At 49.7% G+C, this 20,068-nt stretch overlaps 1 protein-coding gene across 6 annotated transcripts in view; it reads left to right on the forward strand.

Annotated features, from left to right (window-relative positions):
* Positions 1-19,499, forward strand: part of RAD54L2 (RAD54 like 2) — a 71,182-nt gene extending 51,683 nt beyond the window's left edge. For 4 of the 6 annotated variants that reach the window (XM_075053419.1, XM_075053420.1, XM_075053422.1 and 1 more), the window contains 18 exons: positions 323-454; positions 1,246-1,478; positions 1,977-2,159; positions 2,435-2,568; positions 3,839-4,035; positions 4,563-4,905; positions 6,585-6,762; positions 7,368-7,619; positions 8,239-8,357; positions 8,667-8,782; positions 9,799-9,898; positions 10,241-10,446; positions 11,739-11,914; positions 12,657-12,853; positions 12,968-13,164; positions 13,633-13,722; positions 14,307-14,399; positions 14,617-16,780. In XM_075053419.1, the coding sequence (XP_074909520.1) occupies positions 323-454; positions 1,246-1,478; positions 1,977-2,159; positions 2,435-2,568; positions 3,839-4,035; positions 4,563-4,905; positions 6,585-6,762; positions 7,368-7,619; positions 8,239-8,357; positions 8,667-8,782; positions 9,799-9,898; positions 10,241-10,446; positions 11,739-11,914; positions 12,657-12,853; positions 12,968-13,164; positions 13,633-13,722; positions 14,307-14,399; positions 14,617-15,605 (3,935 nt within the window). In that variant the 3' untranslated portion in view covers positions 15,606-16,780. The other 2 variants (XM_075053424.1, XM_075053425.1) reach the window with 2 other exon arrangements.
* Positions 19,500-20,068: the final 569 nt, after the last annotated feature.

Raw genomic sequence — 20,068 nt, forward strand, 5'->3', positions numbered from 1 at the left:
ACTTCCGAGACCCCCCTCCAAAAAAAAAAAAGAATAAATTAAAAAAGGGACTTCAGCATGTTGCATGGTCAGTGTGCCCCAGCCAGGGCATGCAATAGAGAGGGTGCAATGGGCTATTGTTTCGGCATATTGAGAAAGGAGGAGATTGTGACCCAGGAAGCTGAGTCATAGTAGTATTGTAGACAGTGAGAGTCTGTTATGGAAAATTCCAGAGCTAAGTTACTGGAGCAAAAGTGGAAGGAAGTACTGTCTGGTTTCCGAACAGTTTTGTCTCCTTCCCCATTATTATGAATTACTTATTGTTTGTAATTTATGTTTGTAGAGGACATCGTTTTCAGAACAGCAGAGGCTACTCAGCTCCCCCCTCAGGTCCTGGCTGAGGAAGTGATTTGCCTAGATAGTACCAGCAGTGGCAGTGAAGATGATGCTAAAGGAAAAAATAGCATTAAAGATGGTAAGTGACCAGTTGCTTCAGCCTGGTCTTCTCACAATATGCTGTTTATTTAGCCACAAGTCTCCTGTTTTCAACTAGTCAGATGCTACAGTAGTGAATCACTTCAGATTTTTGTAAGCCTATTGGTTTCCAAATATATGGCCACTTCTGGCCTTTGACTCCTAAACTGACATTTAAAAAAGGGCCTATCAGGCACTCTTGAGAACTTGTATTTATTTCTGGTTTATAACTGCACTTAATTCTGCTTGGTGCTCTGCTGAAGAATGCTTACATGAGATGTGGTGTCATCTGCTGTGTATAAAATGAGCATCTAAGTATTCTGACCTGCAATTGAAAGTGGGTTTTGTGTCCCTTGTCCCAAATGGATCTAACCTGACTTCTTTATACCACTCCAGTAGAGTACTTCAGCCTGATTTCCTTGGTGGTCCTTCGACATTGTATCAACAGTTAAAATACGTATCTGGGTTTGGGAATTAAGAGGACATAGGGAGGAGAACATAAAACACTTGCAGAAACTGTCTCATGTTCTGTTTGGAAGCCCAAATCAGTGTTCTCTGAAACATGGGGAAACTCAGGGAAACTCATGCTTTTATAAGCTGCTCTGAGGGGCCTGATGTGTGCCTGGATTGTGCTTGCTTGTTCAGAATAGGTCGTTAGGCCAGTGTGGAATTGCAAAAGGTGGTAGACTTGTTTTCCTGATTTTTTTTTTTTTTTTTTTTTAAAATGCATAATAAACCTTGATGTCAAGTTAACTTTTGCCCTTATTCTCTCCTGTTTTGATTACTTTACAGAAGTGATTGAGCTGAGTTCAGGAGAGGATGATGCCCTCCAAATTGTGGACAGCAGTGACTCTGGCAATGAAGGGGAGGAGGATGGCAGTGAAGAGAGCAGTGGCTCTCATGTGAATGATGCCTTAAATAAGTCAGATGCTCTGGGGCAAGTCATTGTCAACATCAATCATCCACCAAATGAGGAGGACATTTTCCTGGCTCCCCAGCTTGCACATGCAGTAAAACCTCATCAGGTAGGCTTTGTTATTCTTGAAAATGCAATGAATTCAGGCAAGCCTGCCTTGTATTCTCAGCAGAACTTCTTTGGTGAGCTCTGTGACCAGCCTGGTTGTGGTGGTGGCGGCTGTCGTGGACAGTCAAATGGTAAGGACAAATTAAAAGAAGGCCAGGGCTATCTATTACTTCAGCTATTGTTATCATCAGACCTTTGTATATTTAAATGAACATTTTAAAAAATAAGATTATATTTATAAACAACTAATTGACCCCAATTCAAATTCTCTGGCTACAAATGAATTTTGATTTATTGTTACATTCTCGGGAAGTTTCATGAGTATCTAAAAACACTGACTTTCTGAGCCTTCCCTAGATTAGAGTACTGTAGTGAACTTGAAACATCCCCTTTATATTTTCATGTTTTATGCAATCTTACTGTGCTTGCCACTCTGTAAATATATACTGATCTTGGTTTTTCTCCACCATTCTAATACTTTATCTACTTTTCTGTCTAGATTGGTGGGATCCGATTCCTGTATGACAACTTGGTCGAGTCCTTGGAAAGATTTAAAACCAGCAGTGGGTTTGGGTGTATTTTAGCACATAGCATGGGCCTGGGCAAGACCATACAGGTCATCTCTTTCTTGGATGTACTTTTTCGGCACACGGAAGCAAAGACTGTTCTTGCCATTGTACCTGTAAGTAGCCACATGAAGGGCTGGCTGAGGGGCTTCCTTACACTGCTTCTTTCTTTGTGTAGAGAATATTGATTAGTGTCCTGTCTCACATCAAGCTCTGTCATACCCTTGCTGCTCTTCTCCCTCTTTCGTTCCCTGTGTCCCTGAGTTTGCCTGCTGTGGTCTGCTCCTTCTGTCTGGGCACAGCTGGGTGTCATTTCCTATTCTCATTTTTGCTCTTAAAATCCTGAGTGACTCAACTAGGTTCTTAATCCTTCCATGGCTAACTTTTTCAGGTGAATACGCTCCAAAACTGGCTAGCAGAATTCAACATGTGGCTCCCAGCACCTGAAAACCTTCCTGCTGATTATAACTCCAAAGAGGTCCAGCCCCGCACCTTCAAAGTCCACATCCTGAATGATGAACACAAGTAGGTGTCAGTAAAAGCCTTTTGAGCTCTTGGACTGCATCTTATGGAACTGTTTTCAGAACTGCTGTTGCAGACTGTTTAGTATGGGCTAATTCTGTGCCCTTGACTCCCAGATCTTTCCCACTCTGCATTTGTTGCAGATGCTGTCTTAAGGGGAGGATTTGGGTACCTGTGAGAGATTTACTGTCTCTTTCATTAAATATTTATATCTTGTACTTCTTTCTTACACTGCTAACAGGCCTTTCTGTTCTTCCATAGCTGCTTCTGCAGAGAGGAGCAGAAGTGCTATGGCTTGTTTCTGGTGGTACACTGCTAGTCCTGTCAGAGTCCTGGGATTCCTGAGGCATACGCCCCCTATACCACGTGTGTCTCATATTTTAAATGTGGCTTGGTTTTTTTCCTGAGATTTTTCACACACTTAGGGATTCCTCTACCTGACACTGTGACTTTTTGTGAATTGTGTTGTCCTTGAGGGATTCTGGCAAGTTATACAAAACCTCCTTCTCCAGAAAGGAGAGATCAGTGATTGCAGTTACAGCGTGGCGTGGAGTGTATTCTTGGCTCATGGATCTCTGCTTCTTTCTGGGTCATTTTTCTTGCATGGATCAGGACAGCGTAGTGATCGTAGGGAACTCTCAGTTCACCACCTGTGTTCATACACTTATCTGTGGAGATCTTCACCTTCTGGGTGGAACATACTTTGAATCTGCTCCAGCCATGTGTTTGCTATTGGATGGGATCTAGTGTGCTCTGGGAGGATTGAGTGAGGACAACGTCTTGATCTGAACCAATACTGAGCAGGCTAGCAGGGAAGGAATAATTGAGGGACATTAGCATTGGAAGAGACAACAATAAGGGATAAATGACTAGATGATTACAACCACGTATGTTAGCAGCTCATTCTGAAAATGGTTTTTGCAGAGGCAGTATCCTCAACAACTCTTTAAAAAGGATGCTCTCAAGTTTGATATGCTTTTGTACATTACAAACTTCTACAGCTCAGTTCCTGTAAGGATTTGTCATTCTCAAGCCTGCTACCCATGACACCTAAAAGGCTTTTTTCTTTTCCTCTGTACCAGATTGTCTCCTAAAGCAATTTCATTATATTCCTCTCTCTGGTTTGATGTGAGAAAGTGCTTTAATTAATTGAATGGGTCTTTTTTCTCAGCAGACTCCAATCCAGTGGTTCAAACAGAAACTCGAGAGAAAGCTTACAGTTTATTTGATTGGTTGGTTGGTTTGTTTGTTTGTTTGTCTGTTTGTTTTGCAGGACAACAGCTGCGCGTGCAAAGGTGGTGAATGACTGGGTCATAGAAGGTGGTGTGCTGCTTATGGGATATGAAATGTACCGTCTCCTCTCACTGAAGAAGTCCTTTGCCACTGGCAGGAAGAAGAAAACAAAGAAACAAACTGGTCCTGTCATTATTGACTTGGATGAGGAAGACCGGCAGCAAGAGCTTCTGAAAGGTGGGAGGCCAGTCCTAGAGAGAGAGAGCGTGATCCTGTTGTCTAGCTGGCTATCAACTCTGGCAGCACAGGGAAACAACCTATAACTTGCTTTTAGCATCCCTGACATGATCAAACTTTGCTGGGCAGGATTGTGTCTTTGGAGACAGAAGGTTGTTGAGCTTTGGTTGAGTCTTTCATTTCTTGCAATAGCTGCAAGTAAGCATAGAAGTCAGTACACTGAACTTGGGGATTTGTCTGTGTGAGATTTGCCAGTCTGATCTGATGCAAGACACCCAACTTGATGCAATGCAGGTCATTGAGCAGAAATCAAGGGACAGTCATGTCTGGTCATTACCACATTATGCTAAATCGGAGCTAGTGTCTAGTCACCTTTTATTTCCTGAATCAGCCTTGCTCTCTGCCACCCATGAATACTGCTTTTTGTCTTTCAGAACTACCCCTCTTTTTGTGAAGTTGGTGACCATATAAAACCAGAACTTTGTCTTATTCATCTCTAACTAACACTTAATGTTCCTTGTCCTCAGGGATTGAGAAAGCTTTGTCTCGCCCTGGCCCAGATGTGGTTATTTGTGATGAGGGACACCGGATAAAGAACTGCCATGCCAGCACTTCGCAGGCCCTGAAGAACATCCGTTCCCGCCGGCGGGTGGTGCTGACTGGCTACCCCCTCCAGAACAACCTCATTGAGTATTGGTGCATGGTAGACTTTGTCCGACCTGACTTTCTAGGCTCACGGCAGGAATTCAGCAACATGTTTGAGCGCCCTATCCTGAATGGGCAGTGTATTGACAGCACCCCTCAAGATGTCCGTCTCATGAGGTATCGCAGTCATGTCCTGCATAGCCTGTTGGAAGGCTTTGTGCAGCGGTGAGTCCACAAGGAGTTCTTAACGGTGTAGTCTATGCAAACAGCTCCTTCATCGCAAATTAACCTGCTTGTTTGCTGAGTTTATGCAGTAGAACTAATCTTGCTGCCTTACAGAATCATAGAATCATTTACGATGGAAAAGACCCTTAAGATCATCGAGTCCAACCGTTAACCTAACACTATCAAGTCCACTGCTAAACCATGTCCCTAAGTGCCACATCTACACATCTTTTAAATACCTCCAGGGATGGTGACTCAACCGCTTCCCTGGATAGTCTGTTCCAATGTTTGACAACCTTTTTGGTGAAGAAATTTTTCCTAATATCCAATCTAAACCTCCCCTGGCGCAACTAGAGGCTGTTTCCTCTTGTTCTGGGAAAGGAGAACACCACCTACCTCACTAGAATCTCCTTTCAGGTAGTTGTGAAGAGCAATAAGGTCTCCCCTCAGCCGTTTTCTCCAGACTGAACAGCCTCAGTTCCTTCAGCCACTCCTCATAGGACCTGTGCTCTAGAACTTTCACCAGCTTCATTGCTCTTCTTTGGATGTGCTCCAGTACCTCAATGTCTGTCTTGTAGTGAGGGGCCCAAAACCAAACACAGTATTTGAGGTACAGCCTCAGCAGTGCCAAGTACAGGGGGACAATCGCTTCCCTAGTCCTGCTGGCCATGCTTTCTGATACAAGCCAGGATGCTATTGGCTTTCTTGGCCACCTGGGCACACTGCTGGCTCATATTCAGCCATCTGTCAACCAACACCCCCAGGTCCTTTTCCACCAGGCAGCTTTCCAGCCACTCTCCCCCAAGCCTGTAGCACTGCATGGGGTTGTTATGACCCAAGTGCAGGACCCAGCACTGAGCCTTGTTGAATCTCATAGAGTTGGCCTTGGCCCATTGATCCAGCTTCTTAGGCTTGAGTTTTAAACAGGTACCTTATCTGTCTTTGTGGGAGGATTTTAGGCTTACATAGAAGACCACCAAGGAGATTCTTAGGTTAGCAGCTCCATGTTTCTCTCAGAATCTCTGTCTTGCTCAATCTGTCAACTGCAAAATGGTCCTTATGGCTCTGTTTTGCCTTGGGGGTAGAAGTATAGTTGGTTTGCTTTGGTACCACAGACTGATAATGGAGAAAACCTCTAACTTCACCAGAGTGACCTCAGGTTTATCTTGATGTCTTAATAATTAATTTGGATGTGCACTTTTTGACATCCTCTACCCAAGGATCTGAAAGTGTTTCATGAACCCTCAGTTATGGAAAGTGACAGTGTCTCCACCACTCTGGAAACAAATCAGCTTTGTTTCTCAGATGAGGGTTCTAAGATGCTGGACCAGTGTTTAGGATGGAGTGTATTAGTCATTGCAGAGCTAAAAAGAGACCTTAGGTCTGTCTTCTATTTTTCAACTGCCGTGGAAAACAGGACTTTCATCACCCTCTTAACCCTGTGACCTGTGCTAGAAGATTGTAACATTTGAGATCTCTGTAACTGTGCTTACAGTTGGTATTTGGCTGCAGGGAGACTATCTCGGAAGTGTCGTGCATTAGAGAAGCATGCAACTAGAGGTCTTTCTCCCTGCAGCCAGGCGGGCAAGAAGTCAAAATCTTACCCTACAGGCAGCCACAGAGAGATCAGATTTGGAAATTCCCTTCTCTCTATTTATCTCTCTCTATTTCCTCCACAGGCGAGGCCACAATGTGCTGAAGGTTCAGCTCCCATCTAAGGAAGAACATGTCATTTTGGTACGTCTATCAAAGATACAGCGGGCCCTTTATACGGAGTTCATGAACCGGTTCCGAGATGCAGGCAACAGTGGCTGGCTGGGACTGAACCCACTCAAAGCTTTCTGTGTCTGTTGTAAGGTAGGTTTTGGCAGGAGATGGAAAGACATATTCTAGTATGTAAGGGAAAGGTGGGAATATGAGTCGAAACAGAAGGTAAAAGTGTGGTTGGCCAGGCACATCTTCTCTCCCCAGAGTGCTCTGCAATGGCCCAGCAGAATTGTTATCCCCACTTCCAGAACTGGGGTGCAGGGATGTTAAATTTCTTTTTCAGATTTGTGCAAGAAACCTGCAGCCATCAGCTAAAGCAGTACTGGGCTGACACCTTAACCACTTACCTGCTGCTATGCAAACAAGCAACTTCCTTTGTGTTTGTGCTGTGTAGGGTGCTCAGCGGCCTTCTGTTTTGTTCTCAAGGAAAGAATTGGGCAGTTTTAAAGTCAGGATAGCCTTGGTTAAGATGGTTTATACTTTGTGTGATGGCAGTTACGTCTTCTGTTTTCACTACCTTAGTGCAGTCAGACTGGTTTTCTCTGCAGTGCCTTACAGTTCCATGTGGGAATGGTGAAGAGGTGATCAAAATACTAGTTCTTCCCTTTGAGTAGCTGTGGGGGCTTTCAGTCCACAATCATTGGCAAGCAGCAGGCCAGCACAGGCCTAACTGCTTTCTTGTCTTACCCCTTCAGATCTGGAATCATCCAGATGTGTTGTATGAAGCTCTGCAAAAGGAGAATCTGGCAAATGAGCAGGATTTGGATGTGGATGACCTTGGCACAGCAAGTACTAATTCCCGCTGCCAGCCTCAGGGAATTAAAGTCAAAACAGAGAGTAATGCATTGGCATCACCAGTTGGAGAAGCTACCAATAGCAAGTTCCTCCAGAGCGTTGGCTTCAACCCTTTTCAGGAGAGAGCAAATCAGGTCGTTACTTATGAGTGGGTGAGTACCACTGCTGGAAAACTCTTCATTTGGTGAGTTATGATAAACATAGGCTAGATACTTACTCTGAAAGACTGTACCTCTTTTTGTTAGGGCAGTTTTCTGAATCAGAGCAAAGAAAAGCCTCTTCTGTTTTAAGAGTTGGGGATTTATCTTACACTTTGCCTACCACAGAGCATCTTGATAAGCACGTCTGCATGGTGCTGGGTAGGGGTTTTGGGACTCTTGTGAGTCAGGGGTGCAGGCAGCGCTCTTATACCGTTGTTTTCATCTGACCAAAAAGACTGTGGACTTTGTTATTCTAAAAAAGGTGTTACGGTGAAGCTTAATCCAGATAAGATGGTGATACATCTAGTGGGCTGAAGGTGAGGTCTTGAGATAGAGAGTCATGAGAGGTTAAGAAGATGCTCATTCATCCATACTCCAAGAAGTTTGTCATTTGGAGCTTCTGGAATGGGAGGTAGCAGCAGCAGTAGTTGGGACTAACATTGTCACCTCGACCTGGCTGGATGTATATAACCTCTCTGCAATGACTTATTTCTCTCACCTTGAGAGAGGATTGTTGAACTAAACAGGGAATGAACAACTGCACCTGTAATAGTCTCCCGTTTCTCGGTAGGCCAAAGACATCTTGTGTAATTACCAGACGGGAGTCTTGGAGAACTCACCCAAGATGGTGTTACTGTTCCACCTAATTGAGGAAAGTGTGAAGCTTGGAGACAAGATCTTGGTCTTCAGGTAAGCAAAGTATCAACAGCTGATCCTACAGTCACTAAATGCTGGAGTAGCTGAACCCCTCCTGGTATTAGGAGGTTGTTACACAGGGTCAGTGGTGTGGCAGTTCCCCTTTTCTCCTTTGTTGTATTAGATCCTGGTTTTCCTCCATGGATTTTATACTTCTGCCACCATCAAGTTTACTAGTGAGAGGTGTGCTGCCACAAACAGGGTTTGACAACCGTCAGTGCTGTTATGGTTTGGGAAGAGTTCTGATACTCCACTTTTGCAGCTGTGGGGGCTTTCTCCTGAACAGAGATCTTGGTTTTGCAGCCAGAGCTTGTCCACGTTATCCGTCATTGAAGAGTTTTTGGCAAAGAGACCAATGCCGAGTCCTCCAGGCTCAGATGGAGGAGTTCACAACTGGGTCCGAAACATCAACTATTACAGTGAGTGCAGCCAATCCTCCTCAATTTGGTGTGACACTGATCCGCTGTGACGGACTAATTCCTGAAAGTTGCCCACCATCTTCTTGTAGTTGTCCCTGGGTGTGAAAATGCTGTTCTGAAGCATTCTTCTGATGTAGTCTCCTTCAGATTGTTCTTACTTTAGTTGCTTGGGAAGACAGTGTCAGTTTGATAGCAACTAACTGATGATTTCTAAATCTTCTTTTTGACATCTTACTCAGAAGATGTTAGATATCTTTGACATCTCACTTACACACTAGTGCTTTTTTGAGTTGTAAAAGATACTTTTTGCTTCCTGTTTGGCTATTTTCTAGATCTTGCTTCCCAAACCAGAATCACTGTGGAATGCTTTCACTAGCTCTGGGCTGTGAATTCCTCCTCCCCTCTTCCCCAGCTTTAAATCTTGTTCTGGCATGGGTTGTTGCTTTGTGTGGCTACTTTACAGGCCAGGACTGAGAGGAGTGGTGGATATGGTGTTCCAGATTTTGAGAGCTGCCAAAAGCAAGCTGCTGCTCAGGAACAGAGACATGGCACCCCCCTGCACTCCTTTAGACCAGTACCCTCTATGATCAGATCCAGCCTATGGGGTTTTGGCAAAGGCTTTCACAATTTTGCTTTCTCATGGTTCCTCAAGCTTCCAGCATGTGAGGCCTTTGTGCCTGCTGCTCTTGCTTGCTGTCTGTCTTGCCTAATATGGAGCCTTAATGGGCTAGGTGTGTTGTAGCATTCCCAGTCTTGGCCTTGCCAAGCTTGAGTAATATTTTGTGTATCTTTCAGTTGAACAAATCCCAACCTGGCTGGCTGCATTGCACCTGCCTGGCTGGGCAAATTAGAGGTACAGAGTGGTCCCGTTGAGGTCCTGGAGTGCATGACTTGAGGAAGAGCTAGAATTGGTTGGGATCCAGTGCCAAAGCTCAGTGTTTGGGCAGTGGTTTTGTTTTGATGGGATTCCCCCAAACATACTGAGCTTTTAAATATGTCCTTAATTTCCTTCTCAGGACTGGATGGCAGCACCTCTGCCTCGGAAAGGGAGCGACTGATTAACCAGTTCAATGACCCCAGCAACACCTCTGTTTGGCTCTTCCTTTTGTCCACACGGTAAGTTGGCTGGAGCAGAAAGGCACAGTGGAGGACTCGCACTGATGCTCTGTATGCATATGGGTTTTCAGTTCTTAACTTCCTTTGTAACATGCTCTCAAGACTTTATGGGATGATAGTGTCATCTGTTTCTGAATTCCCTAGGGGTGTAGGATTTTAGCTTTAGTCCTCTGCAACAACTTACAACAGTCTTGGAAACCAAACATGGGTTTGAAGTTGCCTGTATGACTGGAGGGACTTCCCATAGACACCTCACAGATTCTTGGCTATGATGACTGTCCCTTTCTAGAAGCTTTGAAAATTGGCCAAGGCAGCAATTTGAAATTTGCCTTTAATTTCCAGTGCTGGGTGTTTGGGCGTCAACCTCATTGGAGCAAACAGAGTGGTGGTGTTTGACGCTTCTTGGAACCCGTGCCATGACGCCCAGGCTGTTTGCCGAGTGTACCGCTATGGGCAGAAGAAGCCGTGCCACATTTACAGACTGGTTTCTGATTACACCCTTGAGAAGAAGATCTATGACCGTCAGATCTCCAAGCAGGGCATGTCGGGTAAGTGTGGATGGACATGGCACTCCACTCTTGGCTTTCGCTCCTTTTAGTTCATTTAAATCCTCTTTCTGTGTTTTTTGTAACTTCTTTTTTTAACGTTGAAAATCAGATAGCCAAAGAAGTGACAGAGACACTGTCCTAGGGCTATGTTTGATGTTTATGAGCTGACAGTGACATGAGATCCTATAAGAAATTCATGGTAGAGCAGTAGGGATTGTAGAGACAGCACCCTGCAGCAGGGTTGCACTACCAGTCCAGTGCAGTGCCATTTACCTTCCCTGCTACTGTCCTGGCTGCTACAAGAGACTGGAGACTAAGGGGATGGACATCTGGTTTTCCCCCGTGCCTGGGCATTACTTGTCTTAAACTGGGCATTACTTGTTAAATAGCTCTGTACCTCCATTTCTCCAGCAGCAAGAGAGAGAAAATAATGACACTAAAATATATATTGATACCTTTGGGTTATAGTGCTTACTTAGGAGCCAAGAATAATTAATTCATTCCAGTTCTGACCTGCCCTTGTACCAAAAGTATCTTTTGTGTTGGCTTGTGCCAGCTGTCAAGCTGCTCTCATACAGCATGCAGCTGAGGGTTGTGGTGACCCAAAAAGAGTTCTGCTGCCTGTGTCCTTCTTTGTCTTGAAACACAACTCCAGAGGCAACAGCCCTGTGTGATCAGCTCAGTATGCTGTCTTGCACTCGAGGTGGAATCCCCTGGCAGCTGGCTTGGCTCCCAGGAGAGTCCTGGATATAAATGTTTTCTCCATGTGATCCCATTTGCCCTGTGTGCAGGAAGGAATGTCCAAGGAAAACTTCCAGGCTTTTGTGAGGGAGGGACTGTGACTGCTTTTCTGAGCTTTTGACTCAACAGAGTTCTGTAAATTTTAGTACCTGGTTATTAACTTGAGTCTTTTTGGTGGGATTTGTGGGAGAGCATGTGCTGATGTGGCTGCAGTTCTGTCCCAGGGCTTGTATGTTTTCAGTCTTGTGATGTGAGATGGGACACCATCCATAACTAGCTTCATGTTACTGCGTGCCAGGAGCTCAGTGACTTGCACTGCATTGCTGTGCAGTCTGGAGCACAAGGAATTGGTTAGCCTGACTTGGTCAAACAGGCTCATCTCTGAACATGGCTGATGATTTTTCTCCCTGCCCTGACATTTACAGAAGGCTTCTGAGGACCATGCAGATTGCAAGGAAGGAGCTCTGTTAGGACAGGAGTGTAGGAAGGACAGCAGGCAGCAGTACCCATCTCTTCCCTTCTCCACTCACTCTGTTTTCTCTCTTTTCCAGATCGGGTGGTAGATGATCTCAACCCAGTGCTGAACTTCACCCGGCGGGAGGTGGAGAACCTGCTGCATTTTGTGGAAGAAGAATCTGATCCTGCTCAGCTCTCCCTCAATCCAAGCAAGATGAAGGAGTCTGTTCTACAATTAGCCTGTCTCAAGTATCCTCACCTCATCACCAAGGTAAGACCAACCTGCTTCCTTGCTGGCACAGCACTGCACAGGCAGGAGGAGGTCTGGAGGAGTCTGGCTGTGTGATGGGGACATGGTGGCAAGAAGGTCACATCTGTGTGCTGGTGGGAATAGGTAAAAAATCCTCTAGCGAGGGCCTGAAGAGTCCTGCCCTTCCCTGCAATATCTTCTACATATTTAGAGCCACGTCTGTCCTGGACAGATTTGGGGGCAGGTTGTAGGGCACCCCTTTTTTCAACTTCGTGCTGGGCAGGAAGGCGGCTGTGGCGTATCCCAGCTTGCTGCCAGCTTTCTTCCTGGGGTGGCTTTAAAACAAAGCTGAGACAGCCAGCACTTGCCTGTGTTATGAAGAGTTTCACTGGTAGGGTGGTGCTGCAGAGCGGGCCTGTGGCTGGGTGCCATGGGGCTCTGGTGACTCTGTGACATCTTGGCAGGGTCTGTGCTTGTGCTCTTAGCTGGCCTTTGGCTCGTGGGTTTTGCTGTGTGCTCTTAGAAACAGTGAGTGATGGCTTAGCTGACTCCGTGACTCTTCAAGCTGAGCCTTGGTCACATCCACAGCGTTGCCCCACATGTGCTTCTCCAATACCAGCTCTGCCTCCCAACTCCCCTCTTCCCTGCTCCAGCCTGGGATGGAGACATTGCTGATGCAGGGACCAGGTGGCTGCCATTTGGGGTATGTTGGTTCCCTCTTGTGGTGTGTTGGTGTCAAAACCTCAGTGCTGTGGGGTTGCAGGAGCCTTTTCAGCATGAGTCACTGCTGATCGACCGGAAGGAGCACAAGCTGACCAAGGCAGAGAAGAAAGCAGCCAAGAAGAGCTATGAGGAGGAAAAGCGAGCATCCGTCCCCTACACCCGGCCGTCCTACGCACAGTATTACCCAGCCAGTGACCAGAGTCTGACGAGCATCCCTGCCTTTAGCCAGAGGAACTGGTGAGTACCTGCCTCTTCCCCTTATTCCCGTGCTGTAGACGTGAAATGAAGGGGCAGAGGTCAGTTAGCCCTGTCAGTGTGGGCACTGCACTTTTCTCCCTCTTCTGTCACTAGGCGACCAGCCCTCAAGGGTGAGGACAAGCCGGTAGCAAGCGTCCGCCCAGTTCAATCCACCCCCATTCCTATGATGCCCCGGCATGTCCCCATGGGCAGTGCAGGATCAACCTCAAGTTCCAACCCCGCTGTCAACTTCCCTATCAACTATCTACAGCGAGCCGGTGTCTTTGTGCAGAAGATTGTCACCACCACAGGTGAGCTGCTGATGCTCACAGTGAGTTGAGTTGTGATGCCCATGGTGAATTGAGGAGCAGGGTGAATTGTTGATGCCCACATGGGCTGTGGGCAGACGGGCATCAGAGCCGCTGATACTGCCTGTCTGCATTTGAGTGGTTCCCCTGTACCTGGAGGACCTTCCCTGCAGGTGTGCAAGGGGCAAGGGCTTGGTGGGCTGTTGGGAGTGAACTCCCTGTGAGAGGGCCTGCCATACTGTCGCCAGTTGTCCTTGCTGGGATGGGGGAGATGCTGTGCCAGAACAGGGTGGCTTTTGCTTCATTGGAGTCTATGCTGCTCAGAAATAAACCCAGGGCTTGCTTTTAGTACAGCACACAGGAGAGACAACTGCACTGCAAGCAAAGGGGTTCGGTGGTGCATGCCCTGCTCCTGACTGTGGCTGGTGTGCAATTTCACAGACACTGTTCTATTTCTTCCCCCACTGCCAGATATTGTGATTCCGGGTACAAACACATCCACTGATGTACAGGCAAGAATCAGTGCTGGCGAGAGCATCCACATCATCCGTGGGACAAAAGGTAAGTCTTTCTGTCTTGGTAAGATTTGTGGATAGGGTCCTAGCCAATGCTAATTAGCAAAGAAAAGGATGTAAAAGCATGAATCAGTTCCTTGAGAGGAGAAGAAACAAGAAGGGGAGGAGATCTGGACTTTGCAGTGGCTCTGTTGCAGCCCATGCTTTGGGTGTGCTGTTGTAGCTGATGCTTCGGGGCTATTGCAGCTGTGGCTGCTCCTGCCTCCGAGAGGAACTGTTGAACTTTGTGGCTGGGTGTCTCATTCTCACAACGCCCACTGCATGTACTGGGGCAGCCAAACGCTTCCTGGTGCTCCCAGAGCAAACTTAGTCCCAAGCATGAAGTTCCACATTTCCCACTGGCAGCACATTGGGAGGGGGTGAGTTCCAACCCAGGAAAGCTGAAAGGGTGGAAGTGAGGAGTGAGGAAGGGGGCAGAAGCCCCCCACTGATCTCTCTGCATGATCTGTGGGCTGGCCTTATGCAGCACTGCTGTCCTATTCCTGCCTGGGCAGCCTCGTGGGCTCATGGATCCAAGGTCCTAAGCTGAGACTGGAAACCATGAATGAAGTCATTCTGCCTCTGTTCCAGGGACGTATATCCGGACCAGCGATGGGCGGATTTTTGCTATCCGGACCACTGGGAAGCCAAAGGGCAATGATGACCGTCGGACAGCTGCCTCAGGTAGGGACTTGTGAGCACTGTGTGGGGCTTGCTCACGTGCTTTCCTACCCGACTGTCTGGGGCGGTGTTCCCTGTCTGCATTGCATCACGCCTGCGTTCAGAGCTGACCCCACAATCTCCCCACGATATTCCCACCTTCCTTTCCACTGTTGCCTCTTGGTCCCCAGGTTTTTCTCCAAGGTTATCTTTCTCACCTGCTCCATCTCCTTGTTTCCAGGCTCCCAGAGCTCTTCACTGGAGTCCACAAGCAATGGCAGACACAGTGCCTCATCACCGCAGCTCCCCAGCACGGAGGAGCTCACTCGGCCCATATCCCCTGACAGCCCCGAGATCATCAGCGAGCTGCAGCAGTATGCGGAGGCAGCGGCTGCCCGGGAGTCCCGGCACAGCTCTCCCAGCACCAACGCAGTGCAAGGCCACCCTGCCCGCACAGACAACGCACCTGGCTTAGCAGCCCGAGGAGCGGAGCAGCATGTGGGGATTCACTGCATGGCTCCCTCTGTGTCTTCAGCCCTACCGGCCACCAGCCAGCACGTCGATGCCCACTCGGTGTTGGACTTACGGGGCAACAAGCGCAAGTCGACCTCGCCGTCGGCTCCGGAGGAGCAAGCCCGCAGGCAGCAGAAGAAGCGCCAGTTGCCATCGTCCATGCAGCCGTACGAACACGGGTACCCCGTCTCTGGTGGGTTCACCATGCCTCCTGTCTCTTTAAACCACAACCTAACCCATCCATTTGCCTCCCAACCAGGAAACTCCTTGTACATGGGCACTGGCTCCTCTTATTACCAGCTGCCCAATTTACTCCCAGACCCTCATCTGGTGTTCCCTGTGACTACTGACCCTCTGCTGACAGCCGGCACCGCCAGCTCTTCTGCTGCTACCTCAGCCACCGCCAGCGTCCCCTCATTCATGCTAAACCCTTCTCTGACCGGGGTGCTGCCCAATTACTCTCTTCCCTTCACGCAGTCACTCCTGCCTGAGCCCAGGATGTTTGCTCCTTTCCCAGCCCCCGTCTTGCCTAGCAGCCTTTCCAGGAGCATGGCATCTGCCTACCCTGGCTACATGTCCCCTCACTCGGGCTACCCGGCCGGGGGCCTCCTTCGGTCCCAGGTGCCTCAGTTTGAACCCCAGGAGGTCCCAGAGGTGGGATGCAGCTCTAATGACGAGGACAAAGACGACGATGTTATAGAGATCACAGGGAAATAATGGGCCCAGCTCCTGCTCGGTCTCAGCTCCGCCAGGAGGCAAAAGTTGCAGGACCTTTTTGGGAGTCAGGATTTCCCCTCTGGGCCACAGCAGCGGGTGGAGAAGGATGCAAAGGGGGTGGCGTGGGGGTTGTTTTGTTCTTTTCATTTTGTTTTGTTGTTTTTTAGCTGTCAAGGATCTTAATTGTATTAGGGGCTGGGAGATGGGAGGGGGATAGAGTGGACCTGCAAGGGCCTGGGGTGCAAGAGCCAGGGGAGGAGGGAAGCAGCAATGCAAACCATAGGAGTGCCTCCCTCCCACGCTGTCTGTCTGTCTCTGTTCTCTGTCTTGTCTGGAAGGGGGAGGCTTGGTGTTGCGAGTTCCTGCCCTTCTCAGGCCTGGAGGCATGGGCTTGACCGCTGGCAGGGCCGAGCTCCCTCTCACATGAACTGCCTTATCTGTGAACTTCTCTCACTCCGGGAGGTGTGGGCCGGGGGGGCGACTCCAGCAGAAGTTGGGGACAAAGCATTTTTACTGGGGAGGAATTGGGGGGGCTTCTACATCACGTATGTTGGGGGGGAGGAGGGATTGATGTAAAAAAAAAAAGAAAAAAAGAAAAAAAAAAAGAAAAAAAAAAAAACAAAACACCCCACAAACAATTTGTCATCCTCTTCAAATTCACATGAAACTAGTGTGAGGGCTCCAGGCAGGCTCCTGCTGCAGCAAAGAGGGCAGGGCTCTGGTGGGGGGCTCCCTCAGGCCCTTCTGGAAGGTCCTGTCCTCCCCCAGACCCTTCTGGAGGGTCCTATCCAAGGTAGGTTGGCCCTATGGTTCTGTGTGCCAGATGAGTGGAGCGATCCCAGACGTCTCGGTGGCTGTTGGAGGGGAATCCTGGTGAATTCCCTGGCTCCATGGCACTGCCAGGCTGTGTGAAGGCCACGTCTCGCCCCACTGTGGCCCACCAGATCCAGGGGTAGTTGGGCTCGCTGCTGCTTCTCCACTGTGCCAGGCGGTGGAGAAGTTTGGGAGGGGACACTGGAGCCAGTGCCGGTTGCTGTTGAATCTGTGATTGGAGCGACTTCCCCCTGCACAGAACCTCTACGTTAATTTATTTCATGAAGGCGTAATATTTATTGTTTGGGGGACTCTTTCTACTTTTAATTTCCATATTAAAAAAAATAAAATTCTGGCCTCCATCATGCAGTGGTTGCTTGTTGGGTTGTCTGTGTGGGGAGAAGCAGCCGGTTGACCAAAGCATAGTCTTAGAAGCAGGGCCAGCTGTGGAGGTTGCCTGTAGCTGACCTGTGTCGCGTTGGCTGGATGTGCCCCATCGGGGGATCGTGCCAGAGCAGGGAGGAGCTGCTCTGGGTGTTCTGCAGCAGCCAGAGGGAGGATGGAGTCCTCTTGTCATGTTGGGGCAGGTGGAGGAGCGCTGGTGGAAGCCTCCTGTGCTCATTCCCAGTGAGGAGGAGGGCTGCGAGGCGTGTGGAGTCGGGAAGGCAGAGCTCCTGCCGGCGAAGCGCCTTTCCCCACGCGGGGAGCGGCACTCGGCCCAGCCCTGCTCTGCCACGTGCTTGCAGAGGCTGGCCCTAGCCCCGACAGCGAACGCCCTGGCTGCTCGCCTCGGTGCCAGGGCTCCTAGGGAGAGGTGGGGGTACCCAAGCGCAGTTGGACTTGGTGTGCGTGACTGTGTGCGTGAACACGCTAGGTTGGAGACTTGAAATCCAGGGAACCTCTGTGTCACGTCTGGGTGTCACCAGGCAGATGTGCACACCTGTGTGGGATGTCCCTGCGGCGTGGCTGGGACCTTGGAGCAGTGGTAGCTTGTAGGGGACCTCTCGGGCCGTGGAAGCTGCAGTCGCTGGTGTTTGCTGGGACCAGCTAGGTGTAGGAAAGGGCAGGATGTCTTGACATCCTCTATCAAAGGGGCGCTGGAAGATGGGGACCTCCCTTCCTGAGAGAGAGAGAGGGATGTGTGTGCACGTGTGTGTTACAAAAACATAATAAAAAAATGTTATGGGGCTTTCCTAGTGTCTTTCTCTGTTTAATGGACATTGTCTGTCAAACATAACCACACCATTCATAGAAGCCTTAGATCAACAGTTTAGCTATGCAAATTATTTTAATTATTTTTTTAAAAAACCAAACATTAAAATAGTGCTTTCTTCTTTAACATATCCTAGGAGTTGAAAACCGAGGGGTTCTGAGCAAACTGCTGGACAACTTGTCTTTGGATGCACCATGGAAATAAAAATCAAACCCCCCCACAAAAGTAACAAAGCAAATTAACTGATGGTGTTCATGCAAGTTTCTCCAAAGACTTGACAGTGCTGCATCTGTGAGTCATGCCCTCCTGTGCTCTGTGTGTCCACCTCATGCACAACCCTGTGACATTGTATGACGAGCTTGCCCAGATGTCCGTTGCATCCCTGTGAGGCTGTCAGTTTTCCGGTGGATTTGGGGAATGGACCTAGGCAAGGGCTTTCCTTGTCGAGAGTAGCAAGTGTTGAGACCTGCGGGCACATGTGGGAGGCCGGAGCGTGAGCAGACCCTCACCAGAGCCCTGCCACAGCCCCCTTCCTCGTTGGTGGTGGTCAGGGTAGCGGGGTTCATCTGAGGGACCCTCCCAAGTCCTCTCTGAATGGGGCTTTTCTGTGGCTCTGTGCTGGGACGAGGCGTGAAGATTCGGCTGGGGGCAGTTGGCACCACGGCTCTGGAAGCGGTCGGTACCTGTGACTGCATGCCATTTTCTCTGCTTCCTGCTTCTCCAGGAGAGCACCTGGGGCACATCTCCGTGCTGCCGTCTGATGTCCTCCCGGGGCTCCCTGGCATAGCCCAAGCCCTGTGGCCGTAGGAGCTGGAGGCAGCCGGTGCTCAGCTGCTGCAGGGCGCACGCTTTGTGCCGCGGGCTGACTGTTAACCTCCTGGCACCAGGGCGAGTTGTGAGGGCTCTCCTGGCTCCTGCATGGCCATGGCAGCTTGGAGACCCTTCACCACCCTCCCGTGGTGCGGCTGCCCCTGGATACTACCTGCTGCAAGGGGCTTCATCTCGCTAGCAAACATCTGCAGCTCCAGGCAGCTGCAGCACAGTGCCGCTGTACGGCAAACACCCGCGCGGAGCCCTCCCTGAGCAGAGCAGGGTGCTGCGGCACCTCTCTGCCCCACGTACCAGCCCTGAGCACCCCATTAACGAGAGGCCGGGTCCCCTGGGCCTCTTCGGAGCCTTGGCTGAGAGGTGGTCGCAGAGAGAGCCGTGACGCCCCGACCACGGGGCTCCCGCGGGGGCTGGCAGTGACTGGGGCTGCTCCAAGGTGACTGGCGGCACCTGCTCTCCCACGGCACTGGGGCAAAGAAGCTGCGAGGGTGTGTGGGTTATCCAAGAGCTTTCCAAGTGGGGAGACCCCTCTGAGCCCCAAAACTCCTCTCCCATGGGACTCCCTCTCCCTCTCATCTGGCCTCCCCAGACTTTGCTCCTCTTCAGCACATGGTTCTGCTGCAGAGGGTCCCGTCTCCGTTTTCCTGAGCCTGGAACAGGGGCTTTTCCCTGCACGGGTTAAATTTTTCTTTTGCTGCTGAATTTCTGTCTCCAAATGACCGGATGGAAGCAGCTGCCAGTTCCAGCTCGCGGTGGGGCTGTGGGTGACACTGAGGACAGCAGTGCAGGACTCTCCACTGAGGTTTTTGGATGCTAAGGAAGATTTCTGAGCACAGCCCCGAGGCTGGGGCAGAGCTGCAGGGGCCCCGGGGACGGCCAGCTGCCCTCCGTGTCGGCACCCAGCCCTCAGCCCTTCCCTTAGGTGGGAGGTTTCCACTCCTGGGGACAGTCGAGCGAAGGCTGGGTACCGCCGTGGGAGATGATGCCACAGGCGTGGGGAGCGCTGTGGCTGCTGTGTGCCCTGGTCTTGGTGGTCTTGTTGCCCCTCTGCTGGTGCGGCTCAAGGGGGGCTGCGGGGTGGGGGAAACATTGTCCAGCCTGGCCCCACGTTGGGCAGGTTCTGGTGCACGTTGGCCTCCCGGAGTGCCTGGGAGGTTGGTGGGGTGGATGCAGGTACTCACAGAAAGCAAATATTCCGGCAAGCAAAGGATGGGATTTCCATGGGGGTTTTGCTAAAAATAATGTATATTTTGGCTTAATGATGTCAGCAAATGGCTGAATGCAAGAGAATTGCTGTTGGTTTGTGGGTGGCTTCCAGGCCAACAGGGACAAGTACAGCAAATACCTTCACAACTGGTGTTTCTCGCCACTCTGGGATGGATTTTGTTAATCCAGTCTTGGAATGACCGGGGGGAGGGCTGGGGCGGGGGGCAGAGGTTAAAAGGGGAACGTAGTCCAGCTAGAGTACAGTGAGATGATGGCTCCTTGCAACTCAGAGCAAGCGCTCCCTTCGAAGGGACAACGGTGCGAGTAAGGGAGAGCAACCTCTGCCACCTCCCGGACCACCACCACCGCCCGCTGCTGCTTTGTGGCTCCCACCTTGGTGGCA

Source organism: Buteo buteo, chromosome 21 (genome assembly GCF_964188355.1).
Source record: "Buteo buteo chromosome 21, bButBut1.hap1.1, whole genome shotgun sequence".
NCBI classification, from domain to species: Eukaryota; Metazoa; Chordata; class Aves; order Accipitriformes; family Accipitridae; genus Buteo; species Buteo buteo.